The sequence below is a fragment of the Coenobita brevimanus genome, chromosome 111 (genome assembly GCF_032717465.1).
Source record: "Coenobita brevimanus isolate Jiangsu-jjx chromosome 111, ASM3271746v2, whole genome shotgun sequence".
Taxonomy (NCBI): domain Eukaryota; kingdom Metazoa; phylum Arthropoda; class Malacostraca; order Decapoda; family Coenobitidae; genus Coenobita; species Coenobita brevimanus.
Genome location: NC_137064.1, coordinates 25,306,076 through 25,329,946, shown reverse-complemented (window position 1 = coordinate 25,329,946; position 23,871 = coordinate 25,306,076). Strand labels below are relative to the sequence as shown.

The window sequence follows — 23,871 nt, the reverse complement described above, 5'->3', positions numbered from 1 at the left end:
GCAATTGGCTATAGATAGATAGGTAGGTAAACTAATTAAATAACAAAATAAAAAACTAACTGAGTAGCAAAAGAAAATGTAATTGTTTCTAAAGGTAAGACGAGTAATTTTACCGGGTAATCAAAATCACCTGCAGACTAATTAGGCCCCAAACCTGTTATGTAAAGCGACAGATTACATGAGGGAGGGTGGCTTAGGTTTGCTGGAGGTTGAGGGTGAAAGGGGAGGGGCAGCATGATTGTGTTTTGCATATAGAGTGGCAGGGGTCATGAGGGAGGGGGGTTTGCAGTGGTGGTGGGAAGGGGTGGGGAGGAGTTGAGGTGTGGGGGAGCTTGGAGTTTTTATTGTATTTATTTATTTTTATTTTTTTTGTGAGACCGTAGATGAATTGTGAGACGAAGGTGAAGGTAGTACTGCAGATAGATAGATAGATAGATAGATAGATAGACAGAGAGATAGGTAGGCAGGTTGGTAGGTAGGTTGGTGGATAGAGGAGTGGAAATATCGGAACTTGCAAGGCACCATAGGCTAGATGAAATGAGATTATGCTTCTGGCAGTAGTGTAGATAGATAGGTAAACAGAAAGATAGATAGATGGATGAATAGGCAGATGGCTAGATGGGTAGACAGACAGACAGACAGACATTAATAGATACACACTGTTTATACAAGCTGGTGACCGAAGTTTAAGGCGATTAAGAGAAAAGTGTATGGTTTGTGGAAAGTAGCATTATTTTTGTCTGCTTTGAAACTATAAAAAAAAAAGTTAAGAAGAAAGCTGTGTACGGAAAAGTAACATTATATTGTTCCTTTATTATTATTATTTATTCCTTACTCTAATAAATACTGTCGGTCTTTACTGATGAGCGAAAGACAGTATAATCCATTCCACTGGACACAGTTTTCAATGCCTTTTCAACATTATTTATTTATTCCCTTATTTATTTTTATTTTACTACTTCTGGTACTGTATTGACGGACATGCAAGAGCTTTAGTCGGTGAAGAGGAAGGAGAGGAAAAGAGAAGGGTGTAAAGAGTGGAAAGAGGAAAAGATGAAACTGAAAAAATAGGGAAAATAATTGAATGGAAGAAAGGGATGTAGGAGAGGGAAGAGTATGCAAGAGGAGAAGAGGAGCGATGAGGAGGTGAACGAGAAAGTAACGATAAAAGAAGAGAAGAGAAAATATAGGTTCCTGAGAAAGAGGAGAAATCAAGGAAGGGTAGGAGAGAGAGAGAGAGAGAGAGAGAGAGAGACATAGATGCCTGGGTAAGTGGGAGAGAATATCGATAGGCACACAGATAGAGAGAGGAACATTAAAGATAAGGGTACAAACTATTAGATAGGTAGATAGATAGAAAGATAGATAGATAAACAGACAAATAGAGGCAGGAAGAGGAAGGTAGATAGATTTAGATAGACAGATAAATGGATAGATAGATAGAAAAGGGGGAGGAAGAGACTGAGATTGGCCAAGGGGTGAAGAGAGCATGCGTCTGTCAGTTGCCTGTCAGTAGGATCTGTCGACCACACGGGAGATAGACAGCTGGAGGGGAAAGCCAAGAGGGGACAGATGGAAAAGAATAGAGAGCGGGCAGGGGGATGTGTGTGTGTGTGTGTGTGTGTGTGTGTGTGTGTGTGTGTGTGTGTGGATTGAGAGAGAGAGAGAGAGAGAGAGAGAGAGATAGTGATATGAGAATGGTGTCAGGTTCCGAGGGAAGGTGAGTTGAAGCTATTGTGAATACAAATATATCCTCTCTCTCTCTCTCTCTCACACACACACACACACACACACACACACACACACACACACACACACACACACACACACACACACACACACACACACACACACACACACACACACACACACACACACACACACACACACACACACACACACACACACACACACACACACACAAGACCAGCATAAAAGAAACATATTGGAAGTTCTGATTTTTTTTTTTTTCATATAGAACCAGGAAGTGTAATACAAGGAGAGAGATTTGAGAGCGAGTGAGTAAAAATGGTGTTTTGTGGGAGAGGTGGAGAGGGAGGTGGAAGAAGGAAGGGGAAGAGGAGGAAGGGGGGAAGAGGAACAGGTGTAAGGGGAGGACAGGAGGGAAGGAGGAATGGCAGGTGAAAGAGAAGAAGGAGAGGTAACTGCAAGAAGGAAGAAGGAGAGGAGGAGTGGGAGGAGGAGGGGCAGGTAAAAAGAGGAGGAGGAGAGAGCTGGAAGAAGGAAGAGGAATGAGGAGGAGAGGTATGTGAAAGAGAAGGACAGGGATGTGGAAGAAGGAAGGAGGAGAGGGTAGATGAGAAGAAGGAAGAGAGGGACAGGAGAAGGATGAGACGAAGGAGGAGGAGGAGGAGGCGGAAAAAAGAGGAAAAGGAGGGAGAGGAGGAGGAAGAGAAAAATGGAAGACTAAGGAGGAGCGGAGGAAAAAAATAGGAAACCTCCAAAAAGATGAGAGGAAGGCGAAAGTAAGAGGAGAGAAATATAAAAGGAAAACGGGGGTGCAATGAGGCGAGGAAAAGAGGGAAATAGGAGAAAAAGAAGAGGGAGGTACAAACAGAGAGAGAGAGAGAGAGAGAGAGAGAGAGAGAAACACAGAATTGAACACGAAGACCCAAATATATATTAGGGTAAGAAACACGGGAGAAAAAAAACAAATGAAATGAGGTACAGTAAGACGAGGAGATGAGGTAAGCAAATAAAAACAAACAAACAGAAAGGAGGAAATGAAAGAAGGAGATGAAAAGCAAATAAAAAAGGCAAGAATGACACGATAAGAAGTGGGCAAAGGACGAAGGAAGTGGGGTAAGCAAATAGAAAAAAAGCAAACAGACGAGGAAATGAAACAGGGAAATAAAAAGGAAATAAAAAAGGCAGGAGTGAAAAGGCAAAAGGAACCGAAAAGTGAAGGAAGAGAAGTGCACCTGAAGCAGAAGGGCGAGGTCAAATTCCGTCTTAGCGCGATAGAAGTTCTTTGAAAGCGCAGAAGTTGGCTTGGGTTCAGTTGGATTAAAGGAAGGGACACGTTTTATATACACTTTTCACGAGGATTAGGAAGGAGGGGGATTAGCTGGGTGTAGACTCAAGCGGCGGGTGTAGTTTGATCTGAGACGTCTGGTGAGGGCTTTGAGATAGATGTAAAGAGGTACCGTAGATGGGTAGGTGTACTGATTGCTTGAGTTAGTGTGAGGAGAGTGTAGGTGATTGTGTGTGTGTGTGTGTGTGTGTGTGTGTGTGTGTGTACTTCTCCGTCTGTATCTCTTTTTTTTTTTCCTTCTCAGAATTACTGTATCTAAGTTGTATGTGTGTCAGTGTTCATATCTGTTTCAGTCTCTTTGTATCTTTATCTTAGTATCTATCTGTATGCCCGCATCTATTGTATCTGTCAGTCAATGTATCTATTCATGTCTATCTCTCCATGTTTCCATCTTTCCCTCCACGTTTCCTTCTTTCCCTCCACGTTTCCTTCTTTTCCTCCACGCTTCCTTCTTCCCTCCACGTCTCCTTCTTTCCCTCCGCGTTTCCTTCTTTCCCTCCACGTTTCCTTCTTTCCTTTCTTTTCCTTCATTCCCTTCACGTTTCCTTCATCCCCTTTACGTTTCCTTCATTCCCTTCGTTTCCTTCTTTCCCTCCACGTTTCCTTCTTTCCCTCCACATTTCCTTCTTTCCCTCCACATTTCCTTCTTTCCCTCCACGTTTCCTTCGTTCTCCTCCACGTTTCCTCCCAAACATTTCCTCTGTCCTCGCTACACCTCCCCCTTCAGGTGTCAGAAGGCTGTGGAGTGAATGGGTATTTGAGATTCTGTACACTCCCATCCAAGGACCTTTTTTGGCCTGTGGGACCATTTGAGATGGATGTGGGTCAGGTGAAGTACGAAGGTCCAGGTGAAGAGAGAAAGAGGAGGAGGAGGAAGAGGAAGACGCAGAAGAAGAAGGGGTAGAAGGAGAAGAGGAAGGGGAAGGAGGAGGAGGAGGAGGAGATGAAGAAAATGATGGTGATGATGATGATGATGATGATGATGATGATGATGAGGAGGAGGAGGAGAAGGAGGAGGAATAGAAGAAGAACTTGATGTGGATTGAAACTATTTTATTCTCAGGGCAATACTCCACGGAAAAATGCATAGTCATGTCACATTAATGTTTCTCACACACACACACACACACACACACACACACACACACACACACACACACACACACACACACACACACACACACACACACACACACACACACACACACACACACACACACACACACACACACACACACACACACACACACACACACACACACACACAGCACTTAGACGTATTAAACCTCCGGCATAATAAGGATTAAAGTCCAAGAAGTTCTTCAGAATTTTGACAGAAGTCGGCGAGGGTCTAGTAAATGAGAAATATTGGCTACTCCTTCAAAATAGCCAAAGATATGAGCTGCCGTGGGTGATGCTGTCTTCCTTCTGTATTATTATTGTTATTATTATTATTATTATTATTATTATTACAACAACAACAACAACAACAGCAACTACTACTACTACTACTACTACTACTACTCTTCTTCGTCTTCTTTTTCTTCTTCTTCTTTTTCTTCTTCTTCTTTTTCTTCTTCTTCTTTTTCTTCTTCTTCTTCTTCTTCTTCTTCTTCTTATTATTATTATTATTATTATTATTATTGTTAAGTAGGAAGAATGCAAGAGTTTTAGGTGGTCTGAGTCTGGTAAATGTTGATGGAGGAGAGTGGAATCTGAAGCAGCTGCTGTTTGCAGATGATACTGCGCTGGTGACTGATTCAGAGGAGAGATTGAGACAGTTGGTAGAGGAGTTTGGAAGGGTGTGTGAAAGGAGGAAATTGAAAGTAAATGAGAATAAGAGTAAAGTGATGAAGTGTACGAGGTTGATAGATGGTAGGGGGATGAATATAGTTTTGAATGGTGAGTTACTTGAGGAGGTAGATTGTTTTAAATATCTAGGGTCACATGTTGCTGTGGATGGAAGAATAGATGCAGAAGTGAAGTTTAGAATAAATGAAGTAGGAAAGGTGCTGGGAGGAATGAAAAAAGTGTTTAAATGTCGTTCGCTTAGAATGGATGTAAAGAGAAGGCTGTATGAGGGTGTTGTGGTACCGACTGCATTATATGGGGCTGAAACATGGAATATGGGTGTAGCAGAGAGGAAAAGTTTGAATGTAATGGAGATGAGATGTCTGAGGAGTATGTGTGGAGTGACGCGTATGGATCGGGTGCGAAATGATGAAGTGCGAAGGAGAACTGGAGTTGTTCGGGAGATGGCTGGTAGAGTTGAGCAGAGGGTGTTGCAATGGTTTGGACATATGGAGAGAATGGATAATGAGCGATTGGTGAAAAAGATATCTAGATCTGATGTGAGAGGTGTAAGGCTGAGAGGAAGACCACGAATAGGATGGATGGACAGTGTGAAGAGAGCGCTGGATGCGAGAGGGATGTCTGTTGAGCAAGGAAGAGTGGCTGTGCGTGACAGAAATAAATGGAGAGAAATTGTGAATAAATAAGTGATGACGCAGCCCTGAGGGGATATTCTCCCGCATTTGGTCTGATCGGCTAGTTAGGTCAGGTGCGGGTAAGGGGATGGGTCTGTTATGATGTGGCAGGGGTAAACCAGTTCTGCTGTCGGGCCCTGCTGCGGATGTCACTGATTGCATTGCCCAGTTGACCCTTGTGCGGTGTGGTGCGGTGAGGATCTGTCCGTTCTCCCCTTTGGGGCTAAGATGCAAATGAATGTGTTTGAATGGATGAGTAAATGGAGAGTGAGTCGTCCTGTCTCGGCTACCTCCCTTTCCTTGGGGGAAGCAGCCTAGGTATATAGATAGATAGATAGATAGGAAGAACTAGAGACGTGGGAAGTTACGACGGGTATAATAGTAAGGGTTTCGGTATTTTTATATTGTTTTATTTTTATTTATTTCCTTACTGATAAAGAGTAAGATACATGGAAAGACCTTGGATGCACCTCTGCTTTCTATCCTTACCACAGAAGCATGTCTTAGTTACGACGGGAAATTAATCTTAAGGTAGTCTGTAAATCGTCCCCATGAGTGGCTTCGGAAACACCTTCTACTGACCCTTGTTTGGTGTAATTGTGGGCTTTGAGGAGAAGTGGGATTTGAGAGGAAAATGAGGGGAAAACATTGTAGAAAAGATTTGGAGGAGGGATTACAGGAAGGAAATGGAGGAGGAGGAGAGAATGAAGGAAGAACCGAGAGAGAGAAAGAGAGAGCGGAAAGTAGGTATTGGCATAGAAATGAGGAATTAAGTTTGAGATGTTACACTTTTATATTCGCGACGTATAATAAATTTCTCGTTTAATTTTTTTGTCTTTTTTTTTCTCTTCGGACTCATCATCTCTTTTGGATGTATTTTTGTCCTTTTTCCCCTCATTCATTTTATTCTCCCCGGTTCCTTGTTCCTTTTTATTTTATCTGACTTTTTTTTGTTTCCTGCTTTAAATTATATGATTATGCGTATTAATTTTGTTTTTTTTAATTACTTTTCCCCTTAATTGTTTCATGTTTACTTTAATTTGTACATTACTTTAATTTGCTCCCTGTTTCGTATCTGCTGTATTATTTTTATCTCCAATATTTTTTTTCTAAGCAGCGTATATTTCACGTACTTATTCTTTTCTCTTTACTTCTTGCTTTTACCTTACATTCTTCTGCAGTAGCCTATATCTCACACTTGATTTTTTTATTTTTACCTTACACTGTCTTGCAATTTATCTGCATTTTATTTTTACATTATACTCGTATGCAGTATACCTCACTCTTAATTTATTTCCCGCCTCTCATTTATTCTTAACTCTATGGTCTCCTTAGCCTCCACATTTTTTTTTTTTTACATATCATCTAATTATGCCCTATTCCTTTTTTTTATATGCTTGTGGTGTTTCCCTTCATTTTATCAGTTATTTTTCCTCTTGCATTTCATTATTCACTTTTATTGCTACTTCACTCGAATTATGTTCCCCTTTCATTTATTTTTCTTTTTATCGTCTTATATTATTTTCTCTTCATTTCTTCTCAGTTTTTTCTTTCATATCCCCCTGACTTTTCATTTTCTTTTCCTCGTGCATTTCTTGTCTTCAATCTCTCCCCTACTCTCTTTCCTTATTTGATTTATTTTTCCCAATTCCCATTTACATACTTCATATTTTGTACTATTATCGTCATTCCTTTTTTTTAATCTGCTTACAATTTATCCCTTATTCTGTTCTTTTTGTCTTTATTGTTTTTATTTTTATTTCTTCGTCACTCAGTGTTTTCGCTTTTTCGACTCCACATTTTTTTTCGTAGTGTCCTGTATTTTATTTTCTCCTTTCCTGTTACTTGTTTCTTAAATTTTCCTCGTCCACTCTTTCTCATACTTGACCTTTCACTGGATTTTTTTTCTCTTGTTTTTATCGCAAACTCTCTCTCTCTCTCTCTCTCTCTCTCTCTCTCTCTCTCTCTCTCTCTCTCTCTCTCTCTCTCTCTCTGTCTCTCCTGTCCATTGTCCCATTCACTCTCGCTATTTCCCCTCTCTTTCATCTCGCTCCCTCTCTCCTCTTCTCTTGTCTGTCCTCTTCCTCTTTTCATTTTCCATTATCCCCCTCGTCCTTGTGTTGTTTTCTACTTCATATCTTTTATCCCTTTTTCCGCCTTTCCCAGTCTTCTCTTCCTCACTTCTTTACTTCTCTTTCCTCAAGTCTCTCCTCATTCTCTTCTTCTCACTTCTCTCTTTCTCTTCTTTCCGCTCCCCCAACCAGTCTTCTCTCTCTCTTGCCCTTTTCTCTTTCTGTGACGTTATCTCTCTCCTCTCCCCAACTCTTCCCGCCCCTTCCTTTCCCTCCCCAGCACACTCTTCTACGCTCTCTTTCTCCCCTCATCCATAGGCTCACTCTCCTACTCCTACTTCCTTCTCACTATCTCCTCTCCACTCGCCCACCCTCATTTCCTCCCCTCTAGCCTCATCCCTTCTTATATCTCCCCTTTAATCCTTTCCTTCCTACCGCCGCCCCCGCTCATATCTCTCATCTTCCCGCCTTTGTCACCCTTTCCCTCTCTTCAGCCCTATGTAATTATCCCCCTCCCCTCACAAAATTTCCATGCTTGCTTTTTCTAACTTGCATATTTATTTTTTATTTTTTCTGACGTATTATCCGGAAGGTGTGGTGGATGAGGGAGAGCCATCCTCTTTGCCACCTTTTCTCTTACACGTTGGCTATATCTTAGTAGAAATGTCTTGTTTTTTTTTTGTTTTTTTTCCCAGCAGATAATCTTGTCATGGGCCAGCAGCCTCCTGTTAACTGTCTTTCCTATGTACTCCTGTCCCATAATATCCTTCCCCTGCCTGCATTCATCCATCTCTCTCTCTTTCTCTCTCTCTCTCTCTCTCTCTCTCTCTCTCTCTCTCTCTCTCTCTCTCTCTCTCTCTCTCTCTCTCTCTCTCTCTTTCCTCTGCCTTTCCTTTCGTTCATCCTTTTATACCTATTTCCTCCCCTTCACCTTCACTATCCCCTCCCTCCTTGCACTCCCTTCCGACTCCCTCCTCCTACTCCCACATCGCCTCATTGCTCCTCCACTACCTCCCTTCACCACCTTCCTTCCCCCCACATCCCCCTTTTTCCTCATTGTACCCTCCTTTTCTTTCCAGTCTCCCGCTGTTTCTTTTCCCCAGCTCCTCTACCTCTCTCTTTTTTTTCTCTCTCTCCTTCCACGCCTACATATTCTCTCACTGTTCATCTTCACTTCCTCTGTCTCTCTCTTCCTTCTCTCTCCCACGCCCACATACCTCCCTCACTCTTCCTCTCTCACTCTTCATCCTCCTTTCCCACTTCCCCTCCGCAAACGCAGCCTTCCCCGCTCGCAATTTTTCATACTTATTGCCATCTCTCACATAAATTTTCCCTCCCTACTTCTCTTCTTCCTGTCCTGTTTTTCCTTCTCTTCCCTCCCACACCCACTTATTTTCTCTCGGTCCCTTCATAGCCCTTCCTCCTACTCTTCCATCCACCTCCAACCCTTCCCCTCTCTTCCCTTCCTTCGTCTTCTCCTGCCCATGTTATACCCATTCTGATCATCCTTACCTTCTCTGTTCCCTTTCCTCATTCTTTCTCCTCCGTCTTATGCCCATACTCTGTCCCACACTTTCATCTCCCCTTTCTCCACTTCCCTCCCTCATTTCTCTTTCCTTCCACGCCCACTTACCTCTCTCTCACTCCCCCAACACTCCTCCCACCCCTCCAACCTCCCCTCCCGCTAACCACTCCCCCTAGAGATGTATATAAGCCCAAGTAAAAAGTTCTAGTGGCCATTTGTCACATTTAAAGTTTTCTCTATATTGCTCCCACCGCTTTCTTACTTAACTATTCCCCCCCCCCTCTCTCTCTCTCTCTCTCTCTCTCTCTCCCTTATTTCCACTTTCACTCCCACGCCTCCTCTCTCTCCCACGCCTCCTCTCTCTCCCTCTCCCTTCCTCTCCTTCTCCTCTTGCCTTCCATCATACTCAAAGGAAACGGCTTATAGAAGGGGCAGTAGATTTATAATGTTTGCTTTCCTTTAGCCTCCCCTTGTGTACTTCTCCATTTTCTCTCACGGCATCTCATTTCCTACGTCCTGTCATTTCCCCCCCCCTCTCTTTTTCCTCTTTCTTTTCCTTCCCTGTAATTCATGCCTCCCCACCCCAACTCTTTTTTTTTTTTTTTTTTTTTTTTTTTTCCTTCACGCAACCCTCACTTTTTCCCATTCATGTTCCTTCTTTTCTTTCCATATGCTTCTAAGTGTTTTATTTTTTTTCGCTTTTCCGTCCATTCCCTTCCCTTCCTTTCTCTCCTCCATCCCATTTCCCACTTCCTCATCTGAATTAGTACTTCTTCCATTTTCCTTCCCAATCCATCATATTCCCTTTCCTTTCCCTCGCCCTGTCCTTGCCCTCTCGTTTCCTTCCTTTTTCTTTCCCACTCCATCTCATTCCCTCTCCTTTCCTTCTCGCCCCGTCCGTTCCTCCTCCTTTCTTCCTTTTCCATCTCGCTTCGTCTCATTCCATTTCCTTTCCTTCTCTCGCCTTGTCCATGCCACTTGCTTTCCCTCCTTTTTCCTTCCCCACTTCATTTCATTCCCTTCCCTCTCCTTTTCTCGCCCTCTCATTCCCCCTCCTTCCTCTCCTCTTCTCGCCCTCTCATTCCCCCTCCTTCCTCTCCTCTTCTCGCCCTCTCATTCCCCCTCCTTCCTCTCTTCTTCTCGCCCTCTCATTCCCCCTCCTTCCTCTCCTCTTCTCGCCCTTTCATTCCCCCTTCTTCCTCTCCTCTTCTCGTCCTCTCATTCCCCCTCCTTCCTCTCTTCCCTCTTCTCGTCCTTTCATTCCCCCTTCTTCCTCTCCTCGTCCTCTCATTCCCCCTCCTTCCTCTCTTCCCTCTTCTCGTCCTCTCTTCCCTCTTCTCGTCCTCTCATTCCCCCTCCTTCCTCTCCTCTTCTCGTCCACTCATTCCCCCATCTCCCTCTCCTCTCTTTTTCCCTTCCCAATACCTCTCAGATCGTCATTGCCACTTTTATTAATTTTGAAGACATTGACGAAGTAGCTTGAAAAACAGCATATATATCACTCCAATTGTTTCAGAGGTCTTCGTTCACTTTTGTATACTCTTTTCCCAAATTTTCGTCCTTTTGCAGCTTATTTCACGTAACTTACTCGCGGAAAAAGACAATGCCACGGCTCTACATTGCTTCCACAGCACTTCGTGACTACCACCATATTCCAGTGTTAATCTACTGTTACAGCTCAGCTCTTCAAGATGGAGAGATGGCGATTATAGGACAAGTTAGGGTAAAAACAGTATAGTAGGCTTTTGTTATTAGATCTAATTGCATAGTGATGGGATGGTGTGTGTGTGTGTGTGTGTGTGTGTGTGTGTGTGTGTGTGTGTGTGTGTGTGTGTGTGTGTGTGTGTGTGTGTGTGTGTGTGTGTGTGTGTGTGTGTGTGCGTGTGTGTGTGTGTGCGTGCGGAGATCACAGTTCACATACCTATAGAGTTGTTTTCACCTGATGGAATTGAACAACTCCCTCAACATGAATACGTAGCCCTGGTTACATAAAATTTAATGTCTTGCAAAATACGAATGAGTCTCCTTGGTTGCGAGTCAAATTGATCCTCCAGTCAAGTGATGTGTGGCTTGGGGATCTTAAAGCAAACTTAGCATAGGTTCTTTCCTCGCACACACACACACACACACACACACACACACACACACACACACACACACACACACACACACACACACACACACACACACACACACACACACACACACACACACACACACACACACACACACACACACACACACACACACACACACACACACACACACACACACACACACACACACACACACACACACACACACACACACACACACACACACACACACACACACACACACACACACACACACACACACACACACACACACACACACACACACACACACACACACACTTAGTAAGCGGTCGATGAAAGTATTTGATTTTCTTTTGCTCATTTCGTCTCCACTTTTATTCTTTTTTTCCATTTTTTCCTCAGTTATTATACCTTCCGTCTTCTTTCAGTCTTCCACGTTTTCTCTTTCCATATCTGTGATTTATTTATTTACCATATATATTTTATATATTTCTGTGTCTGTCTGTCTTTCTTTCTTTCTTTCTTTTATTTTACGCCACCAGCTCGTCAAAAATATACTCTTTCCACTTTTCATCTCTTCACACTGTGCTCAATCTTTTTTTTACTCCACCCAATTGCTTTCCGTCTCGTGTAAATCCTCCACAACTTTCTTTCTTTCTTCTCACTTCAGTTTTTCCACATTTCCTCTCCACATTTTTTCCGTTCCACATTTTTTAAACATTTTTCTTATTCCACCATCTTCCATTCCGCTCCACATTTTTCACCATGTTTTCTTATTTCTCCAACTTCCATTATTTTCTCCGTGTTTTCTATCTCCATCTTTCTTCACTTCGCCAAATTACTTTCCGTTTTGTTCGAATGTTCCCCGACTCCGCGGGCGTGGTTTAGCGGACGGCGAAGTAGCAAGAGTTTTGGGGAAGCTTTTATCTCGCAAGAAAAATGTTGAAACGAGAGACGGGCAGCGTGTGTGTGTGTGTGTGTGTGTGTGTGTGCGTGTGTGCGCGTGTGTGTGCGTGTGTGTGTGCGTGTGTGTGTGCGTGTGTGTGCGTGTGTGTGTGTGTGTGTGTGTGTGTGTGTGTGTGTGTGTGTGTGTGTGTGTGTGTGTGTGTGTGTGTGTGCGCGTGTGTGTGCGTGTGTGTGTGCGTGTGTGTGTGCGTGTGTGTGTGCGTGTGTGTGTGTGTGTGTGTGTGTGCGTGCGTGTGTGTGTGTGCGTGCGTGTGTGTGTGTGTGTGTGTGTGTGTGTGTGTGTGTGTGTGTGAGAGAGAGAGAGAGAGAGAGAGAGAGAGAGAGAGAGAGAGTTTGGACTGAGGTATGTTAAAAATAAGGTTAGGTGAGGGAGGCAGAATGGGAGTGTGCATGAGATGGGAGAGGGATAGAAGAGGGATGGGAGTGTGGCTAACGAGAGAGAGGTAGAGTGTGGAGGATGGAAGAGGGCTGGGAAGGTGGGACAGGTGGGTAGGGGGAGGGGAATGAAATAGGGATGGGAAACACGGGCACTAAGATTGGTCAAGATTGGGAAGTTTTGGCAAGTAGGATAGTCCTCAGGGTGATAGGAGAAAGACGTGAGAGGAAGGATAGGAGTGAGGCGATTGAACAGGAAGGCAGGATGTTGAAAAAGGATGTCAGGAAGCAACAAGACTACCCAGTACAATATATAAGAGACATATTGGTGCTGCGAAAGGGTTAAAAAGGGATGGGGGAATGATGGACGAGATAGGGTAAGAGAAGGGCCTGAGGTGATTGGGTCGAGAGGTGAAGGCCTGGGTGATGGTGAAGGCAGGGTGGAGGAAGGGTGATGGAATGATGGAAGTGTGATGGAAGATGGAATGATGGAAGTGTGATGGAAAGGAAAGATGAATTGGATGGATAGATGAGAGGAAAAGATGTAGTGGAGAGGGAGTTTTGATCGGCTGTGAGGTGGAGTGATAGAAAGAGACGGGAAGGAAGATGGAATTGCGACGGCGGGAGGGCAAGGTGAAGTGAGTGGACAGATTGAAGAGGAAAAGATGTATGTGAGAGACAGACAGACACAGACAGACAGACAGACAGACAGACAGAGACAGAAAGGAAGGAAAAGTGATGAAAACGGTGATAATTTTGTGAAAGGCTGATGGAATAAACACATGGAGTGAGAGAGAGAGAGAGAGAGAGAGAGAGAGAGAGGAAGGAAGAAAGGATAAGTGAGGAAAACGGTGTAGATTTTATGAAAGACTGATGAAAAAAAAACTGCGTGTCCAGTGTATTGAAGGGCAGGAGGAGGTAATCTCTTGAGCCGCACAACCCAGAAAAAAATACAGAAATGTGAGGGGGAGGGGGAGACAGATCCTTCCAAAATCCTTCCAAAATTTTGCCAGCCCACAAAGGACCAGATAAAAGCGAATTCGGTTGGAGAAAAATCTTTAAAAATTCCTCGAACTCACAGACGAAATGAAAAAATAAGAATTCGATTGGGGGGGGGGATATCCCTGAAGAAAAAAAATGGCAGCAGTACACAAAAAAATTAAAGGTAATACAAATTCGAGAAGAAAAAAACAATAAAAAGTGATAAACCTACTTGTCAAGAATGAGAAAAAATATATGCTTTAAAAATATAGTTACGCAATTAATGAAAAAAAAAATAGATTTTGAAGGACGATACATTATTAGATAACTCTGTCAACTTAATGAAAATATACCAAATTCAAGGTGAGAAAAATCCATAAAAATTTTCGCCAACGCACAGAGTATGAAAAAAGTACAATAGGAAGTCGATGAGAGAAACACAGCAATTTCTGAAGCTCATTATTTCTTCAGCTCGAAATAGACGTAAATGTATCTGCCAGCCTACTAAGTTTATATAAGAAAATTACCGCAAGGATAGGTGCTGGATAGGGACGCCTTCATGTGGTGGCACTGATATGACGGCGGGTCAGTTGCCTGGTTATACAAACATCCCTTGACTGCTTTCCTATCCCCCCAAAAAAGGATAATGGACTGGAGGAGGAAGGAAACTTAGCCTGCAGTCCACCTGGTTCACATTTCAGATCAGCCTGGCACTACAGCTACCAGTACTGTTGCTATGGTACGGATACGACGGGATAAATGCACTGAAACACACACACACACGCACACACACACACACACACACACACACACACACACACACACACACACACACACACACACACACACACACACACACACACACACACACACACATATATTTACCTGTCCAAAGATACAGCGACGAGGGAATTGACGGAGGCGGAGACGGAGACGCCCTGCACATAGGCGACCAGCTTGCACATCACCCACCCAAGGATCCACGCTGCAGAGAGAGAGAGAGAGAGAAGGGGTTAGTGTGGTGTCATCATCATCATCATCATCATCATCATCATCATCACCGCCAACGTTGTCATCGTCATTGTCATCGTCATTATTGTTATGGTCATCTTCATCATGATCATCATCATCAATCATAATATCATCCTAAGCCTTTTCCCTGATAATATATGGGTCAGGATGGATTTAATAATAGGAATACCAAAGCTCATATAAAAAAAAGGGAATTATCAAGGCAATATGCACACTGTGTAAATGATGTCTCTTTTGCCGTCTTTGCTTCTCTTGCTCTTTTTCTTTTTTATTCTTTGTCTTAATTTTTCGGTGCATATTTTATTTTTCTCTTTCCATTTTTTTATTCCCTGAATTGTTGATCTTTTGGCGAGACTCCTTCGAATTTTGATTTTTCTTTCTTTCTTTCTCTCTTTAAAATTTGATCTTTTGGCGTGACTTCTTCGAAATTTGAGGTTCGTTCTTTCTTTCTCTCTTTTATTTTTTATATTTTGGCGTGACTCCTTCGAAGTTTGAGATTCTTTCTTTCTCTCACTTTCCTTCTTTCTATATTTAGATTTGACCGAAGGGATTTCTACGTCTCTTGATCTGGCAAACACTTCATTTTCTCAGCTTTTTTTTCCCCCCTTCAAAAGGCTTGCAGGTTTAGGAAAAGGGAAGTATAAATGTAATGGTCACTGGATTTTAGTCGTTCATTCCGCATATTAGTCTTTCATTCCAGATTTAAGTCGTTCATTTCAGATTTTAGTCGTTCATTTCGGATTTTAGTCGTTCATTGCGGGTATTAGTCGTTCATTTCGGATTTTAGGCGTTCATATCGGATTTTAGGCGTTCATTTCGGATTTTAGGCGTTCATTTCGATTTTTAGTCGTTCATTCCGGATTTTAGGCGTTCATTTCGGGTATTAGGTATTCATTTCGGATTTTAGTCGTTCATTCCGGATTTTAGTCGTTCTTTTCGTCCTGTTACTGTAGGGACTTTGGGGAAATAGGATATGCATGAAACAGCTGCAAAGATAAAAGCATTGTATATTCCATGTGTAGCGGTGCATATACAGTAAACTAGAAAGAGTTGTGTATATTATCAGATTTGGAGAGCTGGGGGCCCACTCTGTGTGTGTGTGTGTGTGTGTGTGTGTGTGTGTGTGTGTGTGTGTGTGTGTGTGTGTGTGTGTGTGTGTCAGCCGCAGACACATACACCACTCCTTTTGCCAACATGAAAAATAATGGTAGAGTTTGAACGGTATCACTAAATTTTATAGCTGTGTTTGAGCTGACATTAAAAAATAGACAAGTAGATAGAGGTATATGGTACGCAAGTATTATACATCTATATTCAGATAGACATATATGGGGTAGATAGGTAAATATGTACAGTAGATTGAAAAAGTATAATTATAACTAAACACAGTGGAGTAAAGCACACAGACAAATAAACTAATAAAAAAGATAGGTAAACGAAAGATTGATATACGTACAATACTTTCAGCTCGTGTTCTCGGCTAATAAACCATCGCTCTGAATCAATACCGGAAGTTCGTCGCCAGGAAAAAAAAATAACAGGCTATTTCTTGCGACGGAGAAATTATAAAAGTTTGGAAAGGCAAGAGATCAAAGCAACTTAAGGCAGTTTTGGAAGTTTAAGGGCGCTCATTTTTCTCCGGGGCAACGAGTATAAGAAGGAACTTTGGTGGAGGCGTAAGAGTACCAGATTATTCTGCTCTGAAAATAGGTGAATGGGTGTGATGTAAGGTTAATGAAGAGAGTTTTGTGTCTGTTCGATTTATTCTTGGCCTATCCCCTTCCCTCCCCTTCTCGAGATACTTTCCCCCTCTCTCTCCCCCGACTCCCTGCCCATCTCCCTCGTACTTCCTCTAGCTAACTACTCCCTGACTCTCTACCCCCTTCCACTCCACATGTCTCCCTCTCACCATGTTCCGTGCCCCCCTCCTCCCTTTCTCCCCCCCTCAAGCTTCCTCGTCTTCCTCATCGAGCTTCTTGCTCCCTGTTGCTATGCTTCCTGCCCCCTAGCTCCCATGCTCTCTATTCCCCTGCTCCCTACTCCCCAGCACCCCACCCCTGCTCCCTACTCCCCAGCACCCCACCCCTGCTCCCTACTCCCCAGTACCCCACCCCTGCTCCCTACTCCCCAGTACCCCACCCCTGCTCCCTACTTCCCAGTACCCCACCCCTGCTCCCTACTCCCCAGCACCCCACCCCTGCTCCCTTTCCTTTCCATAATATTCTCTGTTCCTTAGTACCCTACGTACTAGCTCCCTATCCCATGTTCCCTGCCTATAGTCCTCCAATACTCTCAACTCCTTAGCTCCTTGCCCTTTCCCCCATGTCTCTAATCCCCTCCCCTCCCTGCCCTGAATCCACTCCCCTCCCTGCCCCTAATCCACTCCCCTCCCTGCCCCAAATCCACTCCCCTTCCTGCTTCCAGTCACCTCCCACATATCTCCTTATCCACTCCCCATGTCCCTAATCCTCTCCTCCATTTCCCTAATCACTCTCCCCCATTTCCCTAATCTCCCCCCCATTTCCCTAATCTCCCCCCCCCTCACTGTCTCATTCTGCCCCACCCTGCCTCTTTCTTTCTCCCCCTCCCGCCCTTCCCTGCCCCTTTCTGTTCCTCCCCCACCCCGTCCCTTCCCTCGCCACCCAGCTTGTCCTCGTCCGTCCCACTGTGTTGCTCAATGGTCCAACTTTTCGCATTCAGCAGTAAGTAGTTTGGGCGGAGTCTTTAAAGGGGGAAGAAGTAAGAAATGGGATCGGCATTTTTTCGGTGCGGTTCTTGTTGATCTTTAGGCGCCTTCCACGGTCTGAATGTTTGTGTTTGTGTGATTTGTAGTGGCGGTATCGTAGGTTTATTATGGGCTGGGACTCTGAAGTGAATTAAAAAATCTATTGTAACTTAGATGATAGTCAAAAAGCGATGCCATTTGAGGTGGAGGAGGTTTGAGTGTTGGGTAATGTAGAATCTTTTCATCGTTATCGTCACTATCACCACCGCTCTCTTGCTTTCCTCCTCCTCCTCCTCCTTCTTCTCTTCCTCCTCCTGCAAAGAAAGCAATATAAGCACAGATTAGGCTCTGCACAGATAACCCTGAGTTAACGGTCACTACTCTTACTTTCGACCTGTGTTGGGCTGTGGATCACTGAGGGTCCCTGTTAGTCAAATGACCACCATCGGGATTTTTTTAATGTACCAGGGGTCACTGCTTCAGGATGAAACTTGTGTACTTGTCCCACATGGGAGAGTTCCTTGTCTCAGTGGAGCAAACGGAGCTAGGGCCTGATTGACTGCTGCCTACCTTAAAAGCGCCAGGCAAGGCTGCCGCACCACCCCTAAACATCCACACTGTGCAGTGTGTTGCTTCCACGTTATGTCCACAGACTTCCCATTTAACTCAATGTACCGGTTTATAATGTCATGCCGTAACTATTATTTTATTTGTTTACTTTCTCTTTCAGGTTACTCTATCGGGTAGCTTATAGATAAAGTATTATAGAATGTGACTTTTCCTTTCCAGTGTTTCCTATAAAATTTCTATGTCAGTTTTTCCATGCTGCATGGTGGTTTTTCTCACTTTTTCCTGGAGGGTTTGGTGGTGGGGGGAGCCTTCTTGCTTTACTATCCTTATCCTTCAACATGTAGAGTTAGATCTTGTAGTCATAGTTTTCTCTAACAAGCAGCCTCGAAAGGACCATAAGGTCTTGTGCTGTTTGGTTTCCTGTGTAATCCTCCTCCTCCTCCTCCTCCTATAAATGCAATGCGTGTACGGTATCAAAAAAACGAAGAGAAAAGCAATACCTGGAGAAGCAACCACCAAAATACCCAGTGAAAAATGGCATAAACATTCGATCGCTCAGTCCCGAAGCCTTCAGTATTTTGGGTTTAATATTAGCATCAAAATTCTGGGCTCGGTTTTAACATCAGTAGCATATTTAGCGTATTCTGGGACTACAGTGTACTACATCAAAGCGTAGCAGAATGTAAAGGAGTATGGCATCAAAGAAAACGGAGGATTAGGAAATACGGTGCTGTGGAAAGTGCTTTCAGGAGTTTGAATATGCGTTGTTCGTCCTGGAGAGAGAGAGAGAGAGAGAGAGAGTGTAATATGCAAATCCAAAGACACTATAGGTACACCCACGAATTCTTATTTTTTATTATTAGCACAACTATTTACGCTGTATGCAAGGTAGTCCAGAGGGTGAATGCATGGAAAATAAATGAATTAATAGTAAAAATAATAATTTTAATAATAATTCACCCATCCATCATCCAATCCTGCGTTTCCCCATGAAGAGCGTAGGAGCCCTGGGCTAGTCAAGTTGGTTCTGACATTTAAGATGAGAGTGACTAGCCTTACTCATCCCTGAGCGACACTACGTGAGCATTACACCCCAACCACCCCATGGATATGTCTTACCGGCTCAATCCGGTTGGAGCGCCATATTTACCCACTAAACCACCATGCGCCATAATTTGGTTAAATGGTTTCCTGGTGTACAGGAAACCATTCGGCTCGTCACTCAGTGTTGAGTCACCCACAGGCAGAAGGAAGAGGAAAGAATGAAGGAAAGGAGGACAAAAGAGGGAGTGTAAAGTCACCCGTAGGCAGAAGGACGTGGAAAGAATGAAGTAAAGAAAGAAGAGGATTATAATAATAATTATAATAATAATAATAATAATAATAATAATTCTCCATGACTTTTTTTTTGGGGGGGGAGGAGGTCGTTTTTAGTATTCTTTAAATTTGCAACAGTTTGAACATTTGCTGTCGACTATAAATAAGTTATCGCCGACATTACGTATTTACTGTGAGTGGCAGTCATCCCCCAGGTCTCTTCTGTGAAAGAGTGTAAACAGATGTGCACAAACCTTCAATTACCGTCTTTCTTTTATACATTTTCCACGAATTCGATAGATAGGATGACATATAATTATGTATTTATTAATTTATTCACATCATTTGTATGTTATGTGAAAATGCAGCAAAATCATTTAAATATAAGTGGACAACGTAACCATCATGTGTTTAAAGAAATGGGCCGACGGTGTGTGTACAGTTATCCACATCAAACACAGAATGGCCTTGTGTTTCCCAGCCTTGTTCATAGATGGCGTAGTGTGTATATAAACCACGAAAAGGCTACACTGAATACACCTGCGGGACGTGTGTTGATGTGTGTTTCTTAAGACTGTACATCAAAGGGCGAATGCTTTGAGCCGTCCCTCTTGGCTGAAAGTATAATGCAGAAACCACGATACAGAGTTAATGGAGACGTCTGCGTACACTCTGAAGTGTTTTTTTTTTTTTATTGTTATTATTATTATTATTATTTTTATTTGTAAGAGTAGTAGTAGCAGCAACAGCAGCATTAGTAGAAATATTATTAATTATTATAAACAAAACAAGCCTTATTTAGTTAAGTTTGAATAATGGGTGAAACACGTGAAAGGAAGATGATGATGTAGGAAGATGCAGCCTTATAGGAAGATTCAGTAATATAATGGTGTAAGATGCAGTAGGAAGATTTTAGTGCACGAGGGAGAAACAGAAGGGGTTCTTAGAAGGAAGATTTTTAAGTCTGAAAAAGTCTAAGTGAAGGAACATAGGCCAGGATAAAGAATGTGTTGTAGGAAGGTGCTGTAGGGAGATTTAACCTTAGAGGAAGGTGTAATAGGCAAATGTAGAGAGAGAGAGAGTTGAATGATGTAGTAAGGAGATAAAGTAGGAATTTACGATAGGGAGATGTAATGGAAAGATGAAGAGGAACAGTATAGAAAGATGCAGGGAGGAGAGTGAACTAAGAAGGTGCAGTAGGAAGACAGCAGGAAGATATAATCCAGTAGGGAGATTTAACCCAGTAGGAAGACAGCAGGGAAACATAATCCAGTATGAAGATCTAACCCAGTAGGAAGACAGCAGCAAGATATAACTCAGTACGTAGACGCAAGCAAGATATAACCCAGTAGGAAGACGTTGAAGGAAGTTATAACCCAGTAGGAAGACAGCAGGAAGATATAACCCAGTAGGAAGATAGTAGGAAGATATAACACGGTAGGAAGACAGTAGGAAGATCTAACCCAGTAGGAAGACGTAGAAGGAAGATATAGAACGTCAAGGCTGCTTCACGGATTTCCTTGACTGTGTTACCTTGGCCTACCTACTATATATGCAAGAAGCCCCCGTCAGAACGCCAGGACCCCTTTGTCAGATTCCTGGTGGGCCTTTGTGGGATTTCCTGGGCCCTTTGTGAGTCTTAGTGTGCCTTTTGTTGGACTTGGTGGACCCATTTCGCGAGTCTTAGTGTTCCCTTTGTAAGTCTTAGTGTGCCTTCTGTGTCTTAGTGTGCCCCTTTTCAATCTTGGTGGACCCTTTGTGAGATATGATGGGCCCTTTGTGGGAGACTTGGTGGACCCATTGTAGGACTTGGTGGGTTCTTTGTATGATTCTTTGGTCCCTTTGTGAGTTTTGGATTGCCCTTCGTATGACTCGTGGTGTTCCCTTTGTAGCTCTTGGTGTTTCCTTTGTATGACTTGGTGTGCCCTTTGTGAGACTCCTGGTGTGCCCTTTGTGCTTCTATTTACCCTTTATATCACTGGAATAACGTTTTCCAAATCACAACTTGCATTAAGAGAGAAACGAGGAAGAAACAGAAGCACAAACATAGAAACACAGAACCAGCTACAGGAATGAACAAAAGTTAGGCGACAGTTTTTTGCTGGATGTGTCAGTGGAAGGTGTTATACGAGTTATTGTAATGTGGTGACAAGAGCGCGCGCACACACACACACACACACACACACACACACACACACACACACACACACACACACACACACACACACACACACACACACACACACACACACACACACACACACACACACACACACACACACACAAGTATTAGATGGAAGGCTAATCTTTGTCTAAGTGGAGGAAATCAGAAATGTGGAAGACAGGACAAATGGCTAGTAAAAGACTGTCGACGAATTTTTGCTTCTGTCTGTATGTTGCATGATGCCGAAGAAGGAGCCTTGCCTATCCCCTTCCATTTCCCTCTTGCATATTCTTTCTGATATTTTCCCTTTCATATCCATTCAGCCATTTCCTCTGCCGTTCACTGCCATTTCCCTCTTGCATTTCCTTTCTGCCATTTCCCTCTTGCATTTCCTTTCTGCCATTTCCCTCTTGCATTTCCTTTCTGCCATTTCCCTCTTGCATTTCCTTTCTGCCATTTCCCGCTTGCATTTCCTTTCTGCCATTTCCCGCTTGCATTTCGACTCAACCATTTCCCCCTTGCATTTCCACTCGTGAGATTTCCCTTTGCATTTCCACTCTGCCTTATCCCCTTGCATATCCATTCAGCCATTTCCCCTTGCATTCCTCTCTGCCGTTTCCCTTTGCATTTCCACTCTCCCATTTCCCCTTTGCATTTCCACTCTGTCTTTTCGCCTTGCATTTCCACTCTGTCATTTCCCCTTGCATTTCTGCTCTTCCATTTCCCCTTGCATATCCACTCTGCGGTTTCCCCTTGCATATCCACTCTGCCATTTCCCCTTGCATATCCACTCTGCCGTTTCCCCTTGCATGTCCACTCAGCCACTTCCCCCTTGCACCCCACTCTGCCATTTCCCCTTGCACTTCCACTCTGCCATTTCCCCTTGCATCTCTACTCAGCCATTTCCCCTTGCATATCCACTCACCCATTTCCCCTTGCATATCCACTCACCCATTTCCCCTTGCATATCCACTCACCCATTTCCCCTTGCATATCCACTCACCCATTTCCCCTTGCATATCCACTCACCCATTTCACCTTGCATATCCACTCACCCATTTCCCCTTGCATATCCACTCTGTCATTTCCCTTTGCATTTCCATTGTGGCATTTCCCCTTACATTTCCATTCTGCCATTTACCCCTTGCATTTCCACTCTGTCATTTCCTTCTGCATTTTCACTCTGCCATTTCCCCTTGCATATCCACTTAGCCATTTCCCCTTGCATATCCACTTAGCCATTTCCCCTTGCATATCCACACTGCCATTTCCCCTTAGCGTCCTCGGTCTCGGCACTGTCGTAAATTGGTAGTCGAGGTCACCAGAGGACGTGTAAAATAGGTGGGATGATGGTGTAAATTGGTGTAAATAAAAAATGAGATGCGGCCTTGAATCTCAGTAAAACAGTTGGGTCATGGCGTTAATTAATGTAAAAAAAAAAAAAGGTGGAATGCCTTAAGTTACAGTAGTGTAAAAAAAGATGGTACTGTGTTGTAAATTGTCAAAAAATAGTAAAATGAGACCGTAAATTAGCGAAAAACTTGAATCATGTGTAAAGTATTGTAAAAAAAAAAATAAGGTGCCAGTTTGTCTTAATTAAAAAAAAAAAGTGGGTTCTGTACCGTCAATTAGTGTAAATGTTGATATCAATGTGTATGATATTGTAAAAAAAAAAAAGTGCAATTATCTCTTAGAGTAAAAAAAAAAAAAAAAAAGTGGGTTCATGTTGTAAATTACTGTGAAAAAAAAAAAAAGTGGGATGGTGCCGCGCCGTAAATTAGGGTAAACGAGGTTGGATCATGACGTAAATTAGGACTAGAGATCAGGCAAGGTCGTTTGAAAGGCGTGTGATCATGTCGTTACAGAGAGAGAGAGAGAGAGAGAGAGAAGCTTCGTATAAGTAACCTGCAACCTCCCCTGGCGAATCGCTTGACATTTTTCGTGATTATCATTTATATATCCTGAGTATCTTTTCGGTGACGTTAATCTGCCTGGCCGTGGAGGAAGTTATGCATATTGTAGACATCGGGTGTAGGTGCAGCGTGGCAAGAGTAAGTGTAACAGAGCACGTAACCTGCAGTTGTGTCAGAATTTGGTATCATACATTCCTATTGAAACTCGACTTTTGTCCATATCCCTCAATATTAATCTTGCTACAGATCTCTAAATATTTACCGTGCCCCTTTGCTGCAGATCTCTTATTCTCTAGGCTACAGATCTCGTAGTATTACTCTCTTCGCTACAGATCTCTGTAATATTATACTCTTACAAATCTCTTAATATTTATCTCTTCGCTGTGAGGGTAACGTTTCTGTATTTTATTCTTCTTATCACCAAACGATATCATTCAGATTTGGGAAGGGTTTTTGTCTGGAAGGAGCTAGGAACAATCGTCATTAAGAACTTCGCAAAAATAGTGGCATGTTTTTTATTCACCTTTGTACCAACAGCAGCAAAAATCCCTTCTCCTCCCTAGCTTCTCTCTCATTCCGCTGGATCCACAACAACCGACAATGGTGAATTTA

At 43.1% G+C, this 23,871-nt stretch overlaps 1 protein-coding gene across 1 annotated transcript in view; it reads right to left on the bottom strand.

Moving 5' to 3' along the window:
• LOC145417848 (neuropeptide SIFamide receptor-like) overlaps positions 1 to 23,871 on the bottom strand; it is a 338,464-nt gene that overhangs the window by 90,124 nt on the left and 224,469 nt on the right. The window contains exon 3 of the mRNA XM_080286469.1: positions 14,424 to 14,523. Coding sequence (XP_080142595.1) covers positions 14,424 to 14,523 — 100 coding nt within the window. The remainder of the gene's footprint in view (positions 1 to 14,423; positions 14,524 to 23,871) is intronic.